Genomic DNA, 22,597 nt, shown 5'->3' on the forward strand with positions numbered 1-22,597 from the left:
GCGGCGAGTGGGGGCCACTCTTCATCGTGGTGCGCGGACCTCTCACTATCGCGGCCTCTCTTGTTGCGGAGCACAGGCTCCAGACGCGCAGCCTCAGTAGTTGTGGCTCACGGGCCCAGTTGCTCCGTGGCATGTGGGATCTTCCCAGACCAGGGCTCGAACCCGTGTCCCCTGCATTGGCAGGCAGATTCTCAACCACTGCGCCACCAGGGAAGCCCTATTTTAAAATTCTTATTCAATAATTTCAACATCTTGGTTGCCTGCAGATCTCGATTTTTTTCCCCTTGTTTATGCGTCCTGTATTCCTGTTTCTTACGTCTGATTTGTGATTGTATACTGCACATTCTGAGTGATATATTGTAGAGACTCTGGATTCATTAAGTTTCCCATGAAAACTGTTGAGTTTTAGTAGGGAGTTAAGTTACTATTGGATCACCTTGATGCTTCGAAGGCTTGACTTTACACTTTATTAGAGTGGTTCTATTTTAGTTTTGCCCTTAGTCCTAGGGCCTAGACCCAAGTTCAGCAGAAAGCCCCAAATATTTACTGAGCCTCTCCAACTTGGTGGGACATAAATGCCAAACTTTTCCTCCCCAGCACCAGACATCTGCTGACATCTCTGCTGAGCTTTTCCGGCCTTCCAGCTGTTGCTTTGTTTGGCCCTCTTGGAATCCTGCTTTGTTCAAGCATAATTTAGGAGTCAGCCAAGGATTTGAGGGGAGTATTATGCAAGGCAAATTCAAAGCTCTGTGGCTTCCTCCTTTCTGGGATTTTTCCGCCTTCAAGTTCTAGCTGCTTGGGCAGCCTCTGAACTCTGACTTGGCTCCTCAGCCCTGTAAAACAGCCACTTTTTGTTTTATTCCCTGTGGGCCACATGAGGAATAGTCGCTTAAATGTGGATCTTATCCAGTGTGTTTCTCTTCTTTCAGTGGTTGAGTCCCCTCCAGTTTTTGCCTGTCTCTTGTCACTTTCCAGTGCATTTCAACAGCGTATATAGTTACTGACTGGTCTGATACAATGCTCTTGCCACTGATGGAAGCCAGACTCTAATCCAGCTTTTTACCTCTATCTGGTTGATGGTAATACAAGTGTTTACTTTGAAAATCTATCAAGGTGTATGTTTGTGTACTTGTACCTTCAAGTGCTATACATCAATAGTAATTTTTTTACACGAAAAAAGTGATTTCATGTGGGCACCCAGTTTAAAACCCCTCAGGGGCTTTCTGGTGGCTCTGGATCAACTCAGATCCCCACTCCAGCACCTCGCTCCTGGCCATGACTCCAGCCCCAGAGGTTCACTTGCAGCTCCTTAAATGAGATACACCAGCTCTCCATCCTCCCTGTATCCCCACCTCCCTCATTCTACATAGATAATGCCTACTGATTCCCCAAACTTCAGTTTAAGCATCCTCTCCTTGTAGAAGCTTTTCCTGACCACCAAATCCCTCCTTCCCTCCTCCACCGTAGGTGCCCTCTGTCATGTTCTCACAGCCACAAGGTCCCTCTGCCCAACCTCCACCTCTGCAAGCGCTCCCACTACACCAGCTTGCGGTGTCCAGTGAGCACCTGAATGGCGGGAACCATATCTTCAACCTCAAATCCAGCCCCAGCGTAGGAGCTCAGAGAATTTACAAAATGAACGAAGTCCATGTCATCCTCCCTGTTACGGTTAGTGCTTCTGGGGCAGTTCCCCGAAGTTGGGGACCAGAAGAGGCCTGGGTGCTCCCCTGAGAATCTAGAGAATTGGCTGCGCCTGGACCTAGCTCCTCACCAGACAAGCCGTTCAGGTAAAGCTCTTCCTCCTGTCCAGGCCTGCTGCTTCTGCCAGATGGAGGGGTGGAACTTCGAGCTCTAACCATTTATCTTTCCTAAGCATAAAAGCTGAATGACGGACCAGATGGTTTTAAAGAAGAGAAGGAAAAGTTTATTGTGTTGAGCAGACCTTATTTTCATTACAGTACCAGGAAATTCATTCTCAATCCATTTCAGGCGCAGAGGGCTTTGTAGACATTTAGTGCCCCGGTGCTTGTTCCCGAGCAAGGGGCAGCACCTGGACCTATGTTGCATTTAATGGAACAGGATTACAGTAAAATAGAAGAGTTACAAAGGTGGTTTTTTTGTTTTTTTTTTAAGTACACAGTTTCTTTAAAAATTCTAATATTTTTCTTTGTTTTTCCATGTTTACCTTATTATTAGCAAAAACAACTGGTTGGAAACCACCGTACTTGATAATCTTTTCTCAAATTGCTGACCTTAGGTTAATGTATTTTGCTATTTTTATTCTGAAGAGGAATTATGTCCATTTCTCTGGAAATCTAAAAGATGACACGTAAGGCAATGCATACATTACAGGTGGGGTGAAGGCCTTGGCTCAAACCCTAACTTGTGTCTGTCCTACTTCAATCTGCCACATTTGGCCTCTGTGTTGCTAGGTAACTGGAAAGGACTCAGGAGACGGCCTCACTTTCGGACTGCTTCTGGGGAGCACGCAGCTGCCTGAAGCTGATTTCGTGGTTTGTTTTTATAAGCTGTCAGCACTCAGTGACACCCTGAGAGGGGAGATCCTCTACTCAGTGCCCTGACTCACCGCCACCCAGAAGCGTCATTTCTGTATTAGACTGAGAGATCAAAGACCAAATAATGAAAGAGAAATTGGTATCCTCCAGATACTCTGAAGTACCAACAAAGACCTGAGTTAATGACGTCGAATTTGTGGAATTCAGTCAGGTTATTACCAAAGTCCTGATAAAGATCCTTCCTCACTCTAGCAAGACTGGGAAAATAGGAATTTAAATTAAAAAAAGGTTATCCCACCAGACTAGACACAAAACAGCGATATTCAAGTTGGTTAACCCTAATCATCCCACAAAAGTGTCCCCATAAAATCAAATGCTTAAAAAATTATTAAAATTACACAATGGAATATATTTAAATAACTTTGCACACAACACACCCTCCATTCGTTGTTACCAAGAGAAAGCTTCACCAAAACATTTCCATTTCCATGATATTTGATACCACAGCACTAACATTTTACTCAGAAAAATGTACGAGATGTCCTCTTGAAACTCTTGAGTTGAATTATTTCTTTTAATCATCCATGGCAATTTCAGGAAAAAAACAAAACAAAACTGCTTTCAAGTAGCCAGATTTACTCCCAAGGGGGGTGTCGGGGAGGAGGAATCATCTTACACTCATTGCTGTGAGGGCGGGTTCTGACCCGTTCCAAGTTACGAAGTCAGTAAAGTGGAATTCCCAGCCGAAGGAAACTGGGATTTTCATTTCCCTTCCGGTCTCTTCTGGAAACCGCACTGCTGTCCCTGGCCGTCAGCCCTTCATTCAGTAACCCTGCAACCAGACAGACGTTGTTCGTTCCATCAGACCTTTCACAAGGCTCATGCTATGAGGGCATGAGGACAGCAGAGTCGATTAAGCTCCTTTCTTGGAAACTACTACCTGATTTTTATGAAACCTTTGCTCCCCCCACCCCCGAGCTGAGCTCACACAGTACGTGGGCCTACCACATGCGCGTGCGCTTGGCAGGCAGGCAAACAGCTCTACGTTTCAATTTGCAGTGCCATTTTGACAGGTTCAGCACTCTCTCAGGCGTGTGGAAAACTGCCACACCAGCGCTCTCAGCGTGGCAAGTATTCAGGACGCTTTTAAACGAAACACAGGCATGTCCCCGCAGCTCCGAGAGCAGGCCGCGTGCACCCGTTCTGACCGCCATCAAATACCACTGTTCGCAGGACATAAAAACCCACACTGTTGTGTGTCGTTCTGATGTGTCACGTCACTCTGGCACTGATTCAGAAAGAAAAAGTTTCCACTATGGCATGAAGAAGGGGGAAAAAATCCATTACGTATGAAAAGATGGTTGAAAACAACATGCTTTGAGTAGTTTCCAGAAGCTTGCACTTCTCGGTGAAATCAGTTCATGTTTCTTGTGAAAAATCTCTCCTATCTTTCCAGTCACAATTTGCTTTCATACGGTAGAGAGAACAGGCAAAGCTGACCAAGACCGAATTTTAGTGGCGGTATCATTTCCCAGGGCACTAGAGGTTCATTTCGGAAGTTGCTCATGCCACGCGAACCAAGATATTCCTGGCACGAGGAGGAGGCCCTAGGCCGTTTCAGAAGCAAGCGGGGTTTCGCATGTTTAGATTCAACTGTTAATAAGACTTAAATTTAGGGTGCTGACAAATAAGGGGCAACGAGGACACACACACACTACACAGAGCACAGATTTCACCTTCCTCACGTACGATACGCCTAAGAACCCAGGCAGAACGACGTGGAGGGGTGGTCTGTTCCGTGTCCCAAGGGAACCAGCGTCTAGAAAGCACATCCCAGTGACTTTTGTTATTTCCCGCTCAACCTCCCAGAAAATGAAGTGGGAAAACGCACAACTGCGCCCGTGGCTGTAGACAGAAGTGGCGGCGGCGGCGGCAGCCTCTCTGAAGGCTTAATTAACCCTCAGAGGGACCTGAGTGAATGTTCTCCACTCTCACTGATTCTACCCCTTCAGCTGCTCTGACCAGGCAAGGAGCAGCGTGGGGGAACTCATGCTACAGCCTCTGTCAACAGCAACACCTCTGAGGGACCTTTTCAGTCTTGGATCGATTGATCTAAAAATCTTTCGGGCTCCCTCCTCCCCAGTTTTTTAATGGACCTACAAAAGCACGCTCAAAAGCTCCCTCGGACTAAGAGACTCCTGAGCTAACTCTGGCGTGTGAATATGGAAAAAATTAATTCCTCGATATTTGTCCTAAGACTTTGGAAGGGGGCACGGTCCACGGAGTGCTCTGCTGCCGTGCCCCGCAGCCTGGGCAGCCGGGGGGCAGGACCTGCAGCCTTACAGCCACGCGGGCCGACAGCACCCACAAGACTCCTCGCGGGCGCCTCCCGGCTCTGCCCACCCAGCAGGAAAGGCTGCCGCGGAAGGGCCCTTCTGGGCTGCTGGAGTGAAGACACGAAAAGCCATGACCAAAGGGCCAAACCTGCTTCAAGATGCAACTCTGTGGAGTCAGAACGGGGGGGAACACTGGCAATTTCTGCAAGTCAAAGGCAGCCCACCACACTAAACTAAAAGGAATACAGAACAGTGTACAGAAAAAAGTGAATTACACAATCAGAATCTCTCCCGATCTCAGATCTGGGAGTCTTCCGTAGAGAAAAGTCAAAGCCAACTTCCCCTAGGTCTGAGAGATGAAAATCCTGCGGAGAAGAAGAGGGTGAGTGACGCGGTGACCTTCCTGAAGGAGCCCTGAGCCCTTCAGGATGGATCACTAGAGGGGCTTACTATGGCTGTATCCAGTAAGGAAATAACAGACTTCTTTTTAAAGAAAGTGGGAAGAGAAAAGCAAAGACTTTCACAAATTAAAAAACTGCTTACAAAACAATTACTTAAAAAGTTCACTGGGGCTGGGTGGAGAATAAGGATAACGTCTTCATTTCAAATTAGTCACGATGGTACCGACGGTTTATAAAAGAGAACGGCCGATTTCCGGTCCTCCTCGCCCTCACCCCAGCATTCCAGAGCCTCCGACTCCTGACGTTTTCCCTACCCTCAGCCCAACCCACCCCCATCCTAACCCCCAATGAATCTGCCCCGAGCCGAGCCTGAAGACACATGATTGTTGGTTGGGTTTCAATTTGACAGTGAACCTGATGCTGGGGAAGGGCACAGGGGAACGCTGGCGCCAACCCCGAGGTGCGCAGACCTGGGGCAAAGCTCCTGATGGCCGATGTGGGCGGCACCTGCCCTGCGGCCCAGGCTGCAGACGGAGCTCCGCTGCCCGTAGGCTGAGGTAAGGAAGGACACGGTGGCTCTGGCCGGCGGCTTCCCGAGACGCTGTGGCATGTGTGGGCTCCCGGGTGTGAGCACCACAGGGCTCGCTTTCTTCCAGTCGCCTCTGCATCTTCCCTTCTGGTTAGAAGCCTGTTCTTTATAGCGTCCCCCAAAGATCAGCCCCTTGTCTTCCTCTGAGGTATGAATCCAGTGGAGCCTTGACTCCAGAGATCCAGAGCCGCCAGCGTGCAGGAGTCAGAATGAACGGTGCGGCACACCTGCCCGGCCGGTTCATCAGCAGTTGTATAGACAGATTGGAAAAAACTAGCATTTAATATAAAAAGTGTTCTTCAAATGGTGTAATTCCCTATCCTCCTCTGGAGATCATAATTCTTCATGTTTCTGAGGTCCTACGGAAAAGGAGAACAATTGAAAAGAAAAGGAATTATTGTCAAGTTATAAAAGTACAGACTAGGGACTTCTCTGGCGGTCCAGTGGTGAAGAATCCGCCTTCCAACGCAGGGGACACGGGTTCGCTCCCTGGTCGGGGAGCTAAGATCCCACACGCCACGGGGCAACTAAGCCTGCGTGCCTGAGCCTGCGTGCCGCTAACTACAGAGCCCATGAGCCCTGGAGCCTACGCGTCACAACTAAGAGCCCACACGCTGAAATGAAAGATCCCGAGTGTTGCAACGAAGGACCCAACACAGCCAAAAAAAAAAAAGTACAGACTAGGCATTTTCTGGTACGAAACCTATTATTTGTGTCCCTACCTCCACTGTATCTCTCTTTTTAAATATTTAGGAGCTTTGGTTTAGTGTGTTTGTGTTATATTTTGAAAGCAAAGACAAAGTAAAAAAGACATTTTAATTTTTAAGGACATGGAAACTAGCTGCATACCCCTAACTCCATCTAAATATTGTTTTCACAAGTACAATATTTACTTCTAGTAACAATGCACATATTTTTAGTCAAGATTCTTCTTTTTTCACTTAATAACATGTAAACATTTTCCTACGTAGCAGTGTAGCTCATTTACTATTATCTATTTTGGGGTGTTTAAAACTGTTTTTTAAAGCCTTTGGTTTACAAGTAATAATAAAATAAATTTCTCCATGTATATAACTTTTTTCTTGTATTGAATTATTTCTTTCAAGGTAAATTCTCGAGAGAGAAATTACTGAGGATGTAAACATTTTAATGGCTCCTGACGACCGACTGACTGCCGTTTAACAAGGAGTGTTCTAGTGCACAAAGCTTCAGCAAGGCCCACCCAGAACAGTTTAATCACCATCTCCCCCAACAAATGGCATTATCAATAGGTATGTTTTTTTCTATGCAGTATGTATTAATGATAGATTCCTTTAATTTGATTACTGTTTCCTCAAATTCATTTATATTTGTGTTTTCCTCTTATTTAAACAGTATGTCTACATTCTTTGCCCATTTATCTATGAAAATCCTTGAGGTTTTACTCATGAACCTAATTATTTTTATGGTGAATATCCAACCTTTTAGCTGTGATTTTAATATCATGCCATAGTCTTCAGAATCACTCAAGATCCATGTTCTATAGTTGCTTTTTGAGAATTCGTTTTGAGCTGAATAAATTAAAATCCAGAGCCCAGCTTATTAATGGGTTTACACAAGGTCACTTTTGTATTCTAATGATTATTTTAGATTGGCTACCATTCAAGATGTACATATAGTAGGGAAAACATTATATGAAGATTTAGTCCTTAGAATACTTTTTTTCAAATCAATATGTTCTCTGTCTTGATCCTAAATGTGTTCATTCACTAGTGCCTGGACAGATTTAATTAAAAACCAAGGAATCTGACAAGAGATCCCCCAAATAATGGCAGGTTTGGCTGATGTATCACAAAACTCATGAACCTAAATAACAATAATCACAAAGAAAGCAGTCTTTCTTCAAAAAAAGAAAGAAAGAGAAAGAAAGAAGAAAAAAAGGGCAGCAACTGCATTAATAAATACTGTTTAGAACCCAACTGAATGAGGAAAGTGAACAATATACACTAGCAGGTGTCAGGATGGAAGGATTAAATAACTCTTCCTTCTAGTCCTTTTACTCATTATTCTGCTTTTGCAACAAACAGAATGAGACAGGCCGAGAAGGACTTGCCTGAAGCCACGAGCCTGTGCGTACCTTGTTGGCCCAGCTCCTGTGCCGGTGCGCCTCTGTGAAGCGCCCCCGCTTCCTTCTCCTCCTGGAAGCGCGTCTGTAGCTGTTTGATCTCCTGGTCATAGTCCTGCCACTCTGGGACGATTCGGACAGCGGCCTCCAGCTTGGGCTCTTTGGTCATTGGATTATTACACTGTGAAAACCAAAATAACATACTTCAACTGAGCTGAAGGAAGGGTATGTTACAGAGAATTCTGAGGTGTTTCTGTTCTTGGGTTACAAGTCCTTACTGGACGAAAAGAACAACACTGAGGAAGCAGACGGTATCAGCAGAAGCAGTGGGGTGGTGAGTGGGCTGTGCAAAGCTTCTGCAAAGAAGGGGTGGGGCGCTCCTGGAAGGCAGGAGAAGAAACGCTGGAAACGTTACAAGGCACAGAGTGATCTGGAAGACCAGCGGTAACTTCACCGATTCTAAGTAGTGAAAACAACCCCGTCACACACTGGAGGATTTGGCTTCCTGCTGAGGTTGCTGTAAGCAGTTCTGCAGTCCCTGAACTGCACAGTTAAAGAGAAAGACTACATTATCTAGTCATCCATCAGACTGGACGAAGAAGCAGGAAAGAGCCACCGACAACTTACCAGATCGATTGTTTTCGCCCTTTTCTTAGAGGCATCGTCACACCACGTTTCACACCAAAGCCATTCTTGAGGGAGTGATTTAATTGGCACCTGGTGGATCATGTTATTGGGCAAATCCTGTTCGGAAGAGAAGATAAAACACAACAATCTAAAGTTCTAGGGGAATAAACAACAAGGTCCTACTGTAGAGCAGAGGGAACTATATTCCATATCCTGTGATAAACCATAATGGAAAAGAATATGAAAAAGAAAAAATATACATATGTATAACTGAATCACTTTGCTGTACAGCAGAAATTAACACAACATTGTAAATCAACTATACTTCAATAAAATATAAAACAAAATGTTTAGAAATAAAGTCCTAGGGGAAATTTAAATAAATGGCACAGCAAATTAGCTGGTCATTACATATCACATGTCAATCACAAATTTTTAAAACAGAAAGGGTCCGTACCAAAAACCTCAGAGAAACTAAAATATTTATTTACGGTGTTTTTAAAAACCACGAAGTTCAGAGGATCCATAAAACATCTACCCATAATAAGCATCTGAAAAACTTTAGCTTAAAACTCACAAATAGCCTGCACCTAGATTCCCTGCATGCAGGCAATTCTAAGAAAAACAGTACCGCCTTCTAAAAGCCAGTTAAGCATCGAGTGTGGCTCTTGTACTTCAAGGTTTTGCTTAAAGGAAGCTCTGAATCCACCTTGTCTACTGAGGCTTGATCCCAAGTAGATGAAGCCCACGTGCTTTCTAGCCAGCTGTACTCTATGCTTTGAAGCTTTTCTCTCAGGAAAACTTGTGCGTTTGACACAATAAAACGTTCCATTGTCCAAAGACACAAACAACCAATACGATCCAATAATTTCACTTCTGGGTATATACACAAAAGAACTGAAAGCAGAGACTCAAACGGATACTTGTACACCGATGTTCATAGAGGCATTATTCACAAGTCAAAAGATGGAAATAAGCCAAATGTCCATCAACAGATGAATATCCAAACAAAATGTATATACATACAATGAAATATTACTTGATCTTAACAGGAAGAAAACTTAGATACATGCTACAGCATGGATGAATCTTGAAAACATTATGCTAAGTGAAATAAAACAAACACAAAAGGAAAAATATTGTATGATTCCAAAAATACCTGGAATAAGCAAATGCATACTGACAGAAAATAGAATAGAGGTTACCAGGGGCTGGGGGCAGGAGAAAAGGGGAGTTAAGTGTTTAATGGGTACAGAGTTTCTGTTTGGGACGATGAAACAGTTCTGGAGATGGACAGCTGCACACTGTGAATGTACTTAATGCCACTGAACATTTAAAAATAGTTAAAATGGTAAATTTTATGTATATTTTACCACAGTAAAAAATAATCAAGGTAAAATACAGGTACTTTCGGACAACAAAAACTGAATTTGTTACTAGTGAACACTAAGTAAAGGACCTTCTTCAGGCCGAAGGAAAACAATCCAATATGGAAGCCCAGAAATGCAGGGAAGAATGCAGAGTAACCAAAAGGGTAACTATGTGAGTTAGTTCAAATTTAAATAGATACTGACTATATTAAACAAGAAGAATAACTTCTTCTGGGGTTTAAAATATAGACAGATCTAAAATACATGGCAACAAGATATTTAGGTTGAGATAAGGATAAATGGAGTAATGAGTTCTAAGACACTGATACTCAACATGTAGTCTGTGGACTGGCAGCACAGAGTTTGCTAGGAATGCAGATTCTAAGGCCCAACCATATACCTACGGAATCAGCCTGTGGGGGATGGGGCCCAGGGATTAAGGTTTTAATAAGTTCTTCAGGTGATTTTTTTATATATGCTAAAATTTGAGAAGAACTGTTCTGATGTTTTTGCACTGTCTGGTAGATGAGTAAAATACACTAATTAACATTAGCCTTTGCAAAGTCAGAAATGCATACTGTAATCTTTAGGCTAATCATTAAAAAATTATTTTATATGTATAGTTTAATAGAAAGAAAGTGGAATTATGAAAAAATCCTCAATCAATCTGAAAGAAACTGACTAAGGAGAAAAAAGAAATACAGGACATATGGAATAAGCAGGAGGACTATGGAGAAGCCAAACTTGCTGGTGATTACATTAACTATAAATGGACTAATGTTCAAATTAAATGACTGTCACAACCACGTGAAAAAACAAACTGATATAAGCTATTTATAAGAAACAGAACTAAAACATAAGGATAAAGAATGATTGAGAACAGAAGGATAAAAAAATATACCATGTAACACTAACTAAAAGGAAAACCAGCGTAGCTGCACTAATACTAGATGACGCACACTTTAAGCCCCTGCCCAAAAAGCATTCATAGAGATAATAAAAGGTTAATTTGTCAGACATATATATGACTTCTAAGTTTTTAGGTACTGAATGATACAGTCTCTAAGCACATCAAGCAAAATTTGACAAAACCAAAGACAAAGAAAGATTTCACAACATGGAAAGAGATTTTAGCACAATTCTCTCAGTAACTAATAGAAAAACAGACAGACAAAACACACATAACAACATATCACTAAACCTCACCTAATGGACATACATAGAAAAACATTACACCTAACATCTGCAGAATATAAAACCAGTTGAAATGTTTACCAAAACTAATCATACCTGGGTCAGCTCAACAAGCAAAGCTCAACAAACTTCAAATGGCTGAGATCATACACAATACTTTCTCAGACTAGAGCAACTGGGCTAGAACAAAAAAAAACCCTGGAAAATCTCCATGTATATAGTGAAAGAAACAGGAGGGGAATTAAAATATCTATTAATGAAGGCAGTAATGGAGGAACTGAGAAACACAAAAGACATATAGAAAACAAGTAGGAAATTGGCAGATGTAAATCCTACCACACTAATAATTACATTAAATGTAAAGGGATTAAACTCTCTAACTGAAAGCCACATGGGCTGCCAGCTCACATCTATCAATTTAACAGATTAACAATAAGTATTACTCAAAATTACAAAGAGCGTCAGGAATTCTTACACTGCTGATGGGAGTATAAATCAGAACTACTTTGGGAAACTGTTTGGAATTATCTAGTAAAGATAAAGATGGACCAATCTGATGACCCAGCAATTCAACTTGTAGTTGCACGCACAATTGAAATACGTATACATGTGCATCAACCAACACATGTGCATAAACGATGATCACAGCAGCATTATCTGTAGAAGACAAAAATGGAAAACAACCCAAATGTACAATAAACAAAACATACTACCACTTCACACAACAACACAGATGAATCTCACTAACATAACATTAAGCAGAAGAAGTTAGGCTCAAAAGAGTACATCGTGTATAATCCCACTGAGACAGGCAGAAAAAAACAGGTAAAACTATAGTGTTTAAGGATACATGTGTAAGTAGTAATTCAATACAGAAAAGCAATGGAGTGATTACCACAAAAGTCAGGATGCTGGATACTTCTGTTAAGAGGGTGGCTTCTGGGATGCTAGTAATGTTGTATTTCTAAAACTGGGTGGTAGTACATGGGCATGTGCTTTGTGGTAATTCCTTGGTGCATATGAATATGTATATATTTATAAATTTTTGTTTTGTACACTCACTTTTCTTTATGGGTGCTATATATCACAAATGCTTAAAAATGTTTAAGGCAGACTTAAGCAAAACAAAATATGTGAAACTATGTATCTAAAACACAAACTATAATCTCACCTCTAAAAAATGTTTAGCATTAATAAACAGTGACTCATCTAAACTTCTTAAAAAACACCATGGTTTCTGATATGGGAAAAAACGGGAAATTATGATACTATATTCTATGCTGTGAATCCTGAGCTAGTTAGTTCCTAAAGAAGAGAAATACACTGACCCTAGTAGGCAGAGAAACAAATTTATCAGATTAGCCGGGTACAAAATGAAAAGATAGGGTAATGGTTCTGAGTGGCAGTGTCCTCCTTCTATCTTCCTCCCCAAACCAACCTCAGGCCCATGACATTTTTCACCACTATGTCCTCTCTTGAGGACAGATAAAAATGTTACACACACACACACACACACACACAAATTCCTTTCCATGAAGACACAAAACATTGTCCCAACAGAGGAGAAAACTGAGAAGCAAATACTACTTCACTTTCCGACACAACATTGTATACCCATCACTGAACCGGTTAACCAAAAAAATGGCCACTTACTTGATCAAGATTTGAAAGGCTGTTAGGATCCTGGCTCAGACCTTGGTACTGTCCCCTGAGTCTGTCACCAGCAGCTATTTTCCTAAACTTCTTCAGATCCACGACATACAATGCACTGGACAGAGAAAATCCATTTGTTATAACCATGGATTATGGCAGGAAAAGTAACTGCACTGATTAATGGAACAGATCACTAGGCAAACATTCTGGCTTCTCTTTGAAAAGGTAAGCTGAGGTCTACAGTGGAGCTCAGAGTCAGTCTGTGCTACTTCAAAGATGGCTAAGGAAGTTATTACAAAACCCATATTCTGGTACCACAAGCTCACTTTGTCACTGTTCTTTAAGTAATTGCCTTCCAAAGGAAATCATCTCTGACAAAAGATTCCTAGCAAATGTCAGCAGGTTTGGTAATAAAGACTGATAACCATTAGCCAAAGATATCCTGATGATGTCTTAAATGTTAGAGGAAAAAAAAAACCAACCAAGTGTTACAGTTCTTTTGGACCAAGAACATAAAGTACAATACTGAAATCACCACACCCCAACATTTTTCTCTACACATGCTGCTTCCTACATATCCCTCTACTCTCCAAATCACACTCTGCCCAGAGAAGATAATGTAGAAAAGCAACAAATGCCCAACAGATACGTTCACTGCTTAACCTAGGAGTTCTAGGAATTTATCCTACAGATACACTTGAAATATACACAATTACATATTTAATTATTCACTACAACATTGTATGTCATAGGAAGACCATAAATAATATATATACTGGAATAATATGTTGATGTAAAAAGGAAAAAGGTCTCTCTCCACATGTGGACATAAAGTCTACTAGAGACATCAAGTAAAAAAAAGCAAGGCACAAAACTATAAATAGGATAGTATATATTTTGTGTAAAAAAGAAGTCACAGTTGTTTACCTAAGAATTAAGAAAGTCTGGAAGGACACACAGTAAATTAATAGAGGATTTTATCTGTTGTGGGAGTGGGAACTGGGAAGAAGAGAGACAGAACGGGGGAAGATTTCTTTTCACTGTGTATTGTCTATAATTTTTATTTTTGAAACACATTAATGTATTACCTATTCACAACTTTAAATATACAAAATTAATTTTAAAGACAATCAAACAACAGCATTAGAGGTACTCCTTTTTCAGTACCTGATGTGATACTTTCGCCCAGATAAGTGACTGGCCCAGTACCCTGACTTCCAGAACCTGTAGCCGTCCATTTCCCTGCGGCTATCACAGAAAGGAGTATAGCCGTAAGGAGCACCGTCCAAATTGAAGTCTCTTAACTCTTTCAAGTCTGTCCGTACAATCTGAAGAAGAGAGGATCACAGTCATTTGTTCAACAACCATGCAGACAGCAGGTTCCTGAAAATACGGAGGGGAGCTCAGGGGTCAGCGGCACAGGCAGGAGACCCCGCTCGAGCCTCGCTTCCTCCACTGATTAGGCTGACTGCCCTCACTAGCATGGTAAGACGCTTAGCCTAGTGCTTGGCACAGAGTATTCTAAGCATTCAAAAAAAAAAAAAAAAAGCAGAAATAAAACAAATGAATAATTGATACATTGCACAGCCTCTCTGTGACTCAGTTTCATCTAAAATGGAGATCTCACAGGGTTGCTGGGAGGATTACACAAACTAACGGGGAATGATGGGGAATGACGCCTGGCACACAGTAAGTGCTCAGCAAGGATTAAGTGTGATTATATTAGAACTAGGAAAGCGTGCTTCAGGTCGAGCCAGTTGTGATATAAGTGAGCCAGAGGGGGCAGAATTCCCAAGAGTTGGACAAAGCTTTGTCCAAGTGACTTGCCCACATTACATCACTTCCATTCAGATGAGGAACTCAGGTTTCAGCCAGCTCAGGATAAGGAGAAAGGCTGTAGGGTAGAAGTATATTTACACTTTTTGAGTTTGTATGCTCTAAAATTTCTAAAATTAGAAATTTTAGGGGCTTCCCTGGTGGTGCAGTGGTTGAGAATCTGCCTGCCAATGCAGGGGACACGGGTTCGAACCCTGGTCTGGGAAGATCCCACATGCTGCGGAGCAACTGGGCCCGTGAGCCACAATTACTGAGCCTGCGCGTCTGGAGCCTGTGCCCCGCAACAAGAGAGGCCGCGATAGTGAGAGGCCCGCGCACCGCGATGAAGAGTGGCCCCCGCTTGCCACAACTGGAGAAAGCCCTTGCACAGAAACGAAGACCCAACACAGCCATAAATAAATTTAAAAAAAAAAAAATTGTAATTTTCTAAAATTGTGTTCCTTTTAATTAAGTCAAATCTTGACAGCAGGATGACCTCCTGAAGAGTTCCACGTTCTCAAGGCCACCTACTTGCACTTCCTCTCTCTTACCCCTGTCAGTAACTTCTAGCTTTGGGGCAAATAACTGGCGATGATGGCAAGCACTGTGTTAAACTGATGAATTTTCCAACTGTCAGTTTGTATGTTAAATGAACTAAATTTAAGATACAAAACTGCATACACAATGCAATCACAACTATGTAAAAGAGGCAACAGGAAAAAAGATGAAAAGGAGATATGTCAAATGCAAATTCTAAAAGTGATCACATCTGGGTGATACATTTCCATATACTCTAAATAATGTAAACTAAGCATGTATTTTTCCATAATTGGAAAGATAAAATCATTTAAAAAAGGAAAGGAAGCCCAATGCCTTTCATACAAACTGCTGAAGCCCAGTCTTCTAGAGCTTACCTGATCGGCATCCACAAACAGGAACTTGTCAACAACCAGCGGGAAGAGCACATCCAGGAAGAGGATCTTGTAACCCCAGATGATACGCTGTTTCTCAGTCTGCTGATGAAGCCACCGGGGCCATTTGTACTGAACAAGCTCATACTGAAAACTGTACTTGTTTGCCATATAAGGTATAAACTCCTATTATTAGACACAGGGAACAACAATCATTTACTTTGATTAAGAAAAACAAGTCAGTCAACCATCCACGATTATGGCACAAGTACAACACATTTACCATATCAGTGGTCTAACGAGGAAATGTGACCCTGACTCACTCGTGACTACATAAAACAATACATATAAACTTTTGTCAAATCCCCATTTTTTTATGGCTTCTCATCACCACGTGAGATGACAGAAATCTTTAAGTGAAGGCTTTTAGATAATTAATTTATGTGTGTGTGTGTGTGTGTGTGTGTATTTAAGGGAAATGGACTTTATCTGTCGAAACTTGATTTCAGTAAAACATTTTTTTGAGCTTGATTTTAAGCCTCTCTCACCACTAGGTCTAGCCCGGGGAATGACACAGCAAACCCAAGTACTCTGAACAAGGTTGCTGCCATTAAGTCTTTCAGATTCTACATGTAAGTACTTTCAGGGGACCAGAAGTGAATCACTTCTCTCGGAGAGATATTACTGAGTACATTAAAAGCTGCTTGAAGAAGAACAACAACAACAACAAAGATGCAAATAAATCAATTTAGATGACAAATACTAACTGATATAAAGCGGAAAACTTTCCAAGCGTGTTTTTGTTTTGCACAGATGATCCTTTACTTCCACAGATCACTGGGTAGTTGTTCATGACAGAACTAACCATCCTTCTCACTGGAAACCTGCACTGTGCTTTCTAATTAAACAAGGACATGCACACTCAGAGGAGGAATGTTACTCCATCAAAACAAAAGATACAGACTCTCCTCCTATGTTATCCAAGCTTCAAACAAGTCACAATTTTGTGTTCAGTTTTATAACAACTACTCCCCCCAAACAGACCAGTCTGGAAGAATAATCAACATAGAATTATGCGGGTGGATTAGGGTAACCAAATACAAGGAAAAATTTTAAATTATACAGATAATGTAGAAGTAGCAAAAAGTATATTACACTGTACATATCTCCTTAATAAGAATATTTTCCTTTTCAAAGCCTGAGGAACAAACCTTAAACGTGGGGGACAAATAATTCTTCAAGAACCAGAATTTCACAGGAGTCTTGGTATTCTTCAGTACTGATAGCATCATTATGCTGTCAAACAAAAGCAAATAATAATAATTGTCCAAATCTTTTCAATCTCAACAAAACCAAGGAGAGTCCATCAAGAGACCACTCAGTGTTCTTTGTGGCAGAGCTAACCGATGGGTCAATTAGGCAAAGAGAGACCCTGAGTAGGGGACAATGGAAAACTGCCCTTATTCATTTTTACAGCGTTATCACTGGATGGGAAAGAAGGACTACTTATTACCTATAGTAATATACCGAACTGATAAAGGCACATGTTTTAATTACGTTACAGCTTTAAATAAACTGCTTCATGAACTGACACGTTAGTTAGGGTACAAATGAATCCTGGAGGCTGTGCTTAGCTGACAACATCACCCTAAAAAGAAGCTGGAAAAGCCCGGCAGCTCTGTGTCAGGGCACTGCCCCCCACGGCCTGGACAGGGCCTGCCAGGGAGGAGAGCAGGGCGAGGTAAGGGGACAGCAAGTGGTTACAGCTTCAGGATTCCCTACTTTGGAAACAAACAAAAGCAAATTTTGAGTCAAGGAATTTAATTAAATTCAGTTGTTATTGACATCTGACATTACTATTCTAGGTCAGATATTATTTCTTGGGACTATGAGGGCTAAACATGAGTAAAATGACATCTTGATTAGTTGCTATACTAGATTTGTAGTGGAAAATTACAAGGAAAAAGAACCTTGGCATTAGGAAGTTACTCTCAGGCAAAGGCCTTCCCGACCACTGACAACAGGCGCCCTGAGGGCCGTCCCCCTGGCGACCGCTGTGTCAACCAGCCCAAGCCTGTGCCTCTCCTCTGCTCTGGCTCTGTGACCTCAGGCGAATCCTTCCACCCTCTGAATCTCAGACTGTCTACAGAACGGAATTAAGATCCCTCCTGGCTCTAACATCCTATGAATCTTCAGAAGGCAGGTCCATGGCCCTATTCCACCTCTATTCTCTATGTTAACCTCCTAATTTCTGGTTTAAGCGATGCTTGGTGGACAGTTAAACACCATTCTTTATGATGTGTGCACAGTGATACTGAAGTATGTTTACAGCCTTGTAATAGGTACACAGATGCATTTAGCTCCCCTTCATGAGTCTGGCTGGATCAAAACAAATACAATTAAATGTGGTAATCCAGTCACAATCCTTAGAGTGTGTCAAATACACAGAAGTATAACAGGCAGAATCCCATGAAACACGTACTCCCTAAATAAGAATCCTGTAACAAATTCATGCATATATTCTGAAATAACCAACATGACTAACCGAAGAAATCTTTCATAGAGATGACCAGATGCGACAGAGAAAATATTAATTATGTCATCTTTCTCCTGTTTCACTTCCTCAGTCTTCTGTCCTCCTGTAAAGCCCCTATAACAAGAAAGGTAAAAACAAGAACACTTGAAACGCTGGTGCAGACACACTGCCCTTTAAGGGGAGAGGGAAGGAGACGCTGCTTCCCATCCCTGTTCCCTCCCGAGAGCGCAAGGCCGGCAAAAGCAGCTGCCCAAGGAGAGGGAGGCTGCCCACAGGGCCTCGTGTAGCTTCAGGAGAAGACTGGACGCAGGCTAGGCCACCCAGTGCAAGACATGCAATGGGAGGTCAACTGCGCAATTACCACTCAGCTCTCCGAACAGCAGGCAAAATCCAACAGCAGTCAAGAACCAGGGCACAGAAGTCACCCCACCATGAGGGGACGCTGACCTCTTTCAGTTAATCAGTGGGAAACACTCATCTACTCTAAGCACAAGTGCAAGATTTGGTTGCACAGAGCAGAATCTGAAAAGCCCAAACAGGATTATTATACTCAAAAGAAGGGAGGGATGGTGCTTATATATCAGTTTTTCCGTAAAAACATTACTTCTTTATGATGCCAGTTTACCATTTGAAGGAGTCCCAAAATCCAGATTCATTCTCATTAGTTCCGTCGCTCAGCAAGTCTTCATTCACCATGTCTGCCTTCTTCTGAACCTGCAATCAGTCACACGTGATGGATCTGATTCCCCCTACTGGGTCTAATAGGCATTAGACAGATCTTCACCAGACGCATACTGTGAATACTGTCAACACCAGGGAGGGAATGATCCTGCCAGCAGGTACAATCCGCCCCGAGTCCAGACGTAGTCAACAAACTGCGCTCATCATATCACATTAAAATCTTAAGTGAGGAGATAGCAACCGCTTTTAATTAGACAATAACTGTTTTCGGTTTGAAAAACGGGCAGAGAACCTTATGGTCTGAGTAAAATCAGAAGCACAATTCAGCAAGCTAACCGCTAGTTCTAGGGAAAGAGGGCAGCACACACGAGCTCTAACTGTCAGGAAGAGTCATCTCATGTGACAGCCTTGCATCAGGGCTGACTAATACAAACAGGGGTCGAATCTTCTCGACAGCACAGGGATCATTTTTCTGCTCAACCGTGTGTCATCTGCTTTCGATTTTACTGTGTATAATGATTATTTATCCCATAATACCTTTTACTTGAATTTAAGGCACTAGGAACTTCAAAATTCTGAGAACAGAAAGCAGAAGTGAAAATAAATTAAATAAGGCTACCATTTATTATTGGTGTTGAAATTCTCATTGGCATTCTTTCCAATCTTCTGAGAATAAAATCATGAATAACAATGTGAACTGTGGCTGTAAAAGCAAAGCAGTATCTATGAAAACATCTTACGTAAAACGAGACTTGTACTGCTCACTGAGATAACCCAAAAGGGGCAATCTCTCAGGTGAAGAAAGCCACAAACTCATATTTACAGAAGACATTTTGCATTTCAAGCGCGTTCCTATAAACGCTACAGTAGAATTCCAAAGGTGAATTAAAGTCTTGGGCTGGTTTCTTTTTCCTTCAGCTTTACTGAGAGGTAATTAACAAATAACACTTGTAAATGTAAGGTATACAACGCGATGACGTGGTATGGGTATATATTGTGAAAGGATCAGCACAATAACGGCACTATTTCTGGAGTTAACACATTCCATCACCTCACATGGTTTGGGACTGGTTTCAAGATACATATTTTTACATAATAGCTACGAAATACCAAGTTACTGCTGCTTTTACCAACTTTAATAGAGTGGCTGCCTTAATATTCCAAACTCACCTTCACTTTAATAATTTTGCTCTTGAAGTTGTTGAGGACAACGACCACTTCATCAGCATCAGGTGGAGAGTCTGTACCGTCGTGACTTAGAAAAGAAAGGAAGAGAGGAAGACAGGTATCACAGATCACAGGTCTCAACATGCAGTAAGTGGTCTGATATCAACCCCCCATATTTGTCCATCATCTTTATCATAAAGGAGATTTTTCTGAACAAATTATCTTCTCACAATCCGCAGGAAACCCCTTCAAGCTACGCAGAAGCACTTGTCAAAATCTCTATCCGTACACGTTGAGTATGCCAATCGGTCACAGCCCGAACTTCCTTCCTGAGTCCCTCTTGCAACGACCTTCCACAGAGTGAGAGGCTCCCAGTGCTGGCAAGCACACGATGAGCACGGAACCACTGTCTGTGTTCACAAGGTCTGAGCCAAGCACGGCGCCCTTCGATAAAGGAGCACCTGACGGCCTGGGCCCCTGCACCGTCACCGGAGACGCATCGCTACTGCTCTGTAGTGGGCAAGTCGCAAGACATGGCTCTACTTCAGAGTTTTGTAAACGCTTCTGCTCTGTCCTTCCTGGGGGCACACAGCCAAGCCTAGGCCCTGCACTCAATCTGGCGCCCCTCCTCTGGAGGAAGAACTCTAACGAGCTCTGTCTGCAAGCAGACAGGGCAGAGGAGGAAAAACTGAAAATAGTACTTCCCTACTAATCAACTGTAATGCCTAAAATTACCAGTCACCAAATTTTAAGGTGATAACTACAGAAAGCCACGACAGAACATGAATTCACTGGATTCACTGTCATCCAGCAGAGAGCAAAGTTCTCGGGCAAAGGCGAGCTCCTGACAGGGAGCATGAAACATTCCAGAGCCTGGGACGCACAGGAGGAAGAGAGCCCGCAACCGTGAGGTGCTGGCCACCGTAGGAGGACTGGCCAGGAAAAGGGCACACGGCAGGGACGGAGTTCAGAAAGACAACACATAAGCTTTTGGGGAAAACATTAACAGACGAAAACCCTACTATGTACAATGAAAATTTTACCATAATACAAAAATCTTCTACTTTCTTGGTAAGAAATATGCAGAAATCCACATAGCTCTCATGTGGGTCAGAAAAGACTATGAAGCTACAATGAAGACATAACAGGATGATGTTTTCAAATAAACTCTCATGGAAATCATTCCCGAAATGAACTGGCATGAAGTCTTCTCACATAGCTTAAGGCTAATTTAAACTGTGTTAAGCAGAATTTAGATCACACCTTTTTAAAAGGCAGTACAATTTTTTTAAACTAACAGTCACTTGTAGCAAACCTTAAAGCAAAAAGCAGGCTACCGCCGATGCTCTGGGAGTACTTCTGCAGCACCTCAGGCCTGGAAAGACAAGTGCTCGCACCAAGGTTCCATGGCCAAAGCTCACATGTCTTGTCAATCTGCAGCTCACTCAGGGTAGAGAAATATACTATCCAGGGTTGAAAAGTCTGACTGTTCTTCATTTCTTTTCTCCTTTCTTGAAATGACTCACTTTCTCATCTGCCTATGGTTTTCATCACAGTGACAGAATGATTTGATCCTGGGATACTGTTAGCACGAAAGAATGACCAAAGAGTCAAACTTGACTATATATACTGTTAGTATTTACACTGCTTGTTATCCAATTATACCCTGACAAGTCTCCCACATTTAATTTCCTAGAAAAGCACCGTTTCATCACACATACAATTGCAAATTAAATTCTTATTGCCTGGGTAATTGCCAGTGTAGTATTCAATTCAAGCTGATTCTCATTGCAGAATGTTCTAAAAAAAATGTACCTGCATCACTTAATCCTACCTGTAGATTCTATAAATGTCTTCAGAACGTCCCTTCCTTAGTCTGAGAATCCAAGCTCCTGGGTTGGCTTTTAACTGAAAATAGCCCTAGGACAAGAAGACAAATTTTAGTGCTCTTAAAAACATCAAAATGCTGTTTCTGAGGGACAGTTATTTCTTTTTCTGAAATATCAGTCACCTTTATTTTAAATAAGATGGTTAACAAACGAATGCAACTCTTAAAATCTACATATTAGAAACACTAGCAAAATACTGGCCCGTCAAGCAAAGAAGCCTGCCCTTTAGCTGTACTTCAGTGAAGAAGCAATGCATGATGTGTGAATAAGCTTCAAATCCCAAAAAGAAAAAGAGAAAGAAGGGAAAAACGCTGTCGGCTCACAAGCAATACTTTTTCAGGAGCCAATCTGGTTAGAGTAGAATATTCTAGCATGTTTTCTTTTAAGTTGTCATGTAATTCCAATCTACAAGTTTAACTAAACTGCTGATTTTTTTTTTAAATAAATTTATTTATTTATTTATTTTTGGCTGCGTTGGGTCTTTGTTGCTGCACACAGGCTTTCTCTAGTTGCGGTGAGTGGGGGCTACTCTTCGTTGCGGTGTGCAGGCTTCTCATTGTGGTGGCTTCTCTTGTTGCGGAGCACAGGCCTAGGTGTGTGGGCTTCAGTAGTTGTAGCACGCGGGCTCAGTAGTTGTGGCTCGCGGGCTTAGTTGCTCCGCGGCATGTGGGATCTTCCCGGACCAGGGCTCGAACCCGCGTCCCCTGCATTAGCAGGCAGGTTCTAAACCACTGTGCCACCAGGGAAGCCCTAAACTGCTGATTTTTATATTGACCAAATTCAGTCCATCCTGAATTTTAATCTCCCT

General features: G+C 42.2%; 1 protein-coding gene across 2 annotated transcripts in view; it reads right to left on the reverse strand.

Annotated features, from left to right (window-relative positions):
• Nucleotides 1–1,901: 1,901 nt before the first annotated feature.
• The window catches only part of UGGT1 (UDP-glucose glycoprotein glucosyltransferase 1), a 107,310-nt gene continuing 86,614 nt past the window's right edge, over nucleotides 1,902–22,597 (reverse strand). For both annotated transcript variants that reach the window (XM_036857086.1, XM_036857085.1), the window contains 11 exons: nucleotides 21,735–21,820; nucleotides 19,904–19,988; nucleotides 18,678–18,766; nucleotides 18,062–18,166; nucleotides 16,728–16,812; nucleotides 15,520–15,702; nucleotides 13,958–14,118; nucleotides 12,791–12,905; nucleotides 8,574–8,690; nucleotides 7,959–8,127; nucleotides 1,902–6,201 (listed from right to left, as the gene is read on the reverse strand). In XM_036857086.1, the coding sequence (XP_036712981.1) occupies nucleotides 6,176–6,201; nucleotides 7,959–8,127; nucleotides 8,574–8,690; nucleotides 12,791–12,905; nucleotides 13,958–14,118; nucleotides 15,520–15,702; nucleotides 16,728–16,812; nucleotides 18,062–18,166; nucleotides 18,678–18,766; nucleotides 19,904–19,988; nucleotides 21,735–21,820 (1,221 nt within the window). In that variant the 3' untranslated portion in view covers nucleotides 1,902–6,175. The remainder of the gene's footprint in view (nucleotides 6,202–7,958; nucleotides 8,128–8,573; nucleotides 8,691–12,790; nucleotides 12,906–13,957; nucleotides 14,119–15,519; nucleotides 15,703–16,727; nucleotides 16,813–18,061; nucleotides 18,167–18,677; nucleotides 18,767–19,903; nucleotides 19,989–21,734; nucleotides 21,821–22,597) is intronic.

This window comes from Balaenoptera musculus, chromosome 7 (genome assembly GCF_009873245.2).
Source record: "Balaenoptera musculus isolate JJ_BM4_2016_0621 chromosome 7, mBalMus1.pri.v3, whole genome shotgun sequence".
Taxonomy (NCBI): domain Eukaryota; kingdom Metazoa; phylum Chordata; class Mammalia; order Artiodactyla; family Balaenopteridae; genus Balaenoptera; species Balaenoptera musculus.